General features: G+C 53.5%; 1 protein-coding gene across 1 annotated transcript; it reads left to right on the top strand.

Moving 5' to 3' along the window:
- Positions 1-932: 932 nt before the first annotated feature.
- LOC124700531 lies at positions 933-2,406 on the top strand. The gene is made up of 4 exons (XM_047232642.1): positions 933-1,398; positions 1,469-1,546; positions 1,679-1,778; positions 1,884-2,406. The coding sequence occupies exons 1-4, from the start codon at positions 985-987 to the stop codon at positions 2,216-2,218; spliced, it is 927 nt and encodes a 308-aa protein (XP_047088598.1). The 5' UTR covers positions 933-984; the 3' UTR covers positions 2,219-2,406.
- Positions 2,407-3,356: the final 950 nt, after the last annotated feature.

Genomic DNA, 3,356 nt, shown 5'->3' with positions numbered 1-3,356 from the left:
CCCTCCATCGGAGGTTTACCACGGCGCCACTGTCGCCGTTCTTCATGGCCGAAAGGCGGCCCCTCCATCCTCGTGTGACGGCGACTTCCCGTCCTCAAGGCATCAGCAACCTCCGTCAAGCGTTCATGCCGATTCGGAGGCTCTCCAGCTTAGTCAGAGTTAACTCCCACCTCTGCGCCCCAAGTGGTCTCGTCCCCGGCGGCGTAGAGGTTGACTCCGGCGAGCTTCGTCGCGGTGAAGAAGGAGTTGGACCTGATCGCGTTTCTGCGTTTTATTTGAGGATCCTCAGTGTAATTTGTAAGGGCCAGGTTGTAATTTTCATGTTTTTTTCTTCAGGCATGTATGTAAAATGTACTCCACCGCATATGAAATGAAGCCCTAGGTCCTTCATGACCTTTCCTGTTCAAAAAAAAAAAAGTGAAAGGAGATGAGGATAGGAGAGGGGTGCGGCACCAGGTGAGATGATTAGACGCGTCCACGGACACCCGGAGATGACCTATTCTGGCAATTGCAAGTATGCATCGACTCTTAGCCAGCTCCCCTGTCGTTTATGGTAGCCTATGTATGCTTCGGAGTTTTGTACGTAGTGGCGGTAAATATCACGGAAAAAGTGCGCGAGTGCGAATAACACGTCAAAGGAACCACGGAGACGCCTATACACCGTTGGTGCGGTTCAGCACCGTGACAAACCGTCGCCAGCCACAGGAAACGCTGTTGGAATCGTCCGCTCTTCCACACGCACCTGCACCGGCGCGCGCGGTTCATTCTTGGTGCGCACCTTCGTCCCCACTTGCTAGTTTCTACACATGTCCCATGTCGTTCCTGCCCTCACCTTCACGGCCCCTGTTCCAGTATTTATACGGTCTCATTCCACAGCAAGTCCTCTACATCAGGTGCAACGGTCAATAAACATACAGCTCGAGCAAGCAACGGTGTTTCAAAGAACCAGGGGCGCTGACCAACTGCTCGTCACCGAGTTCAGCAATGGCAGCAGGGGCGAGTAGCGGCAGGCTGCTCAGAGCGACCACCGCCAAGGCCTTACACCCTGACGGCCGTCTCCCGTCCTCGTCCTCGGCGGCCTCCGGCCACGCCACCGGCCGGCCGTGCCGCATCCCGTCTCTAAAGTTCCCGTCCCTTTGGGAGACGACGGCGAGCCACAAGATGAACCGTGCCGCCGAGCAGAGGGCGGCGCTGATCACTTTCGGAGCAGCCACCGCTAGCACCGTGGAGGAGAAACGGCGCGGGCTGCGCCTGCCGGGAGAAGCCAACAGCGTAGAACTCCTGCTGCCCCTGGCGTACGAGGTCGCGAGGAGGCTGGTGCTCAGGAAGCTCGGGGCGACGTGGCTGGCGCTGCCGCGGCGGTGCTGGGCCAAGGTCATCGAGGCCGTCATCCATCAGGTAATTTACTAACCGACTCACATCTTATTACAGATCTCGTACAAGTAATGTTAATCTGGATCTGCATCAGGGCGTCGTCAGGTGCCAGTCGTTCACGCTCATCGGTGTGGCCGGATCGCTTCTCGGTTCAGTCCCATGCTTTCTCGAGGTAATTCAGGCCAGCTTAATTCTTCAGCTAATTCCTACATGAAAAGTAACCTTTCATAGTGCAAGCATTGTTCGAACTTCGAAGTCAAGGCATCAGAGACTGATCAAATCTTTCGTGTGTCGGTAACTGCAGGGTTGTGGCGTTGTTGTGGAGTCGTTCCTCTTGCAGTTCCGTGCCATGTCCCAGGTAGTAGACCAAGCCGAGATCATCAAGCTGCTCATCGAAGCACTAGGTACGCGTTCAACCCAGCATTTGAACAGATGATTTTGCAAAACATTAGTTAGTAAGTACCGTTGCTAACTTGGGAGCACACACTTATGAATTCTTCTGTTTTCAGACATGTTCCTGATCGGCACCGCTCTGCTGACCTTCGGCATGGGGATGTACGGCATGTTCTACGGCTCCCAGAGCGCCGTCCAGAAGCCCATTTACCAGAAGCTCAAGGAAGGGGCGAGGCTGCAGTCCATCGTGCAGGCCAAGTCGAGGTTCGGCCACGCCATCCTGCTCCTGCTCCAGGCCGGCGTCCTGGAGAAGTTCAAGAGCGTGCCGCTCGTCACCGGCCTCGACATGGCCTGCTTCGCCGGGGCGGTGCTCGCCTCCTCCGCCGGCGTCTTCCTCCTCTCCAAGCTCTCGGTGCGCCCGCAGCGATGCAAGCGCACCTCCTTCGCGTGAATTTGCAAGATTCAGAATTCGCCCTTTTCTTACAATCTTACAACTATTCTTATTGGTTTAACTACTTGATTAGTTAGCTATGGTTCATTTGTTCTTTCATGTCAGCGAGACTAGAAATAGTAGAGGAAAACAGCCAAAAAACTGTGAAACTTCGCATGTACTTTTCACTCACGTGTAGCAATATCGACATAACGTGTACGCCATGTAAATAAATAAAGCTTCTCGGGGAAAGAAATATGAGTACATGGCACCACTTCGGAGTTCGGAGCATATTCTCGTGCTCCGTGTGACTAGCAACATAAATAACTCGTGGTGTGCTACTGTGCTTTTTTTTTTAGATAAAAGGCAAATTTTATTGCCTGACTTTAACTTAATAAAGCCCAGGATCACACGAGTTCGGAGATAAGATAGTGGTCATACATGCTGCGGCATACAGCTTAGCCAAAGGAGAGACAACACTAGGTAGAACCAACTAGATAGCATCACTCCAAAAGGAGGAGACAAGATCAGCGCCAGGCACCGCAGCGAGCACGATGGCGCAAGTGGACGATGGCCGCGCCTCCGGGCCTCAGCGCTTCAGCTTCTTGGTTTCATGGACGCGTAGAGCTCCCGTAGCTCGCGCTCCATCCAGTCCAGCCCTTCCCTTTCCAGTCCGTTGAACTTGAGCCTCCAGAGCTGCAGAAAAATCACAGTTTTGTATATAATGTCAGCTGGGTGGTTAATCACTTTTTTCTCAATGGTAAGTTTATTGCGAATTGTCCAGAGCGCCCACGATTGGGCAAGGAACAGAGCCCACAGAATACGACGAGAATAGCCCGCAAAACTAGAAAGGATAGCGTGGAATTGAGGGAAGTTGGCCGGCCTCCAGTTACACCCCAGTAACTGGCGCAGGACTGCCCAAACGAACTTAGCAGGCGAGCATGAGAAGAATATGTGCGCCGCATCTTCCGGGGCTCCACAGAGCGCACACCCTCCAGATGTAGGGCCGTGCCGAGTAGCGATCTGGAGGTTAGAGGGGAGTCTGTCTAACGCCATCTGCCAGGAGAAGATCTTTATTTTTAATGGGACCTTGGATTCCCACATGTCTTTGAAGTGCGCCACCGACGCGCCCTGGGAGAGCCTGAAGTATAGGGATTTT

The sequence above is a fragment of the Lolium rigidum genome, chromosome 3, assembly GCF_022539505.1.
Source record: "Lolium rigidum isolate FL_2022 chromosome 3, APGP_CSIRO_Lrig_0.1, whole genome shotgun sequence".
NCBI classification, from domain to species: domain Eukaryota; kingdom Viridiplantae; phylum Streptophyta; class Magnoliopsida; order Poales; family Poaceae; genus Lolium; species Lolium rigidum.
Note: the sequence above shows the minus strand (reverse complement) of the source record. Positions and strands in the feature narration are given on the sequence as shown.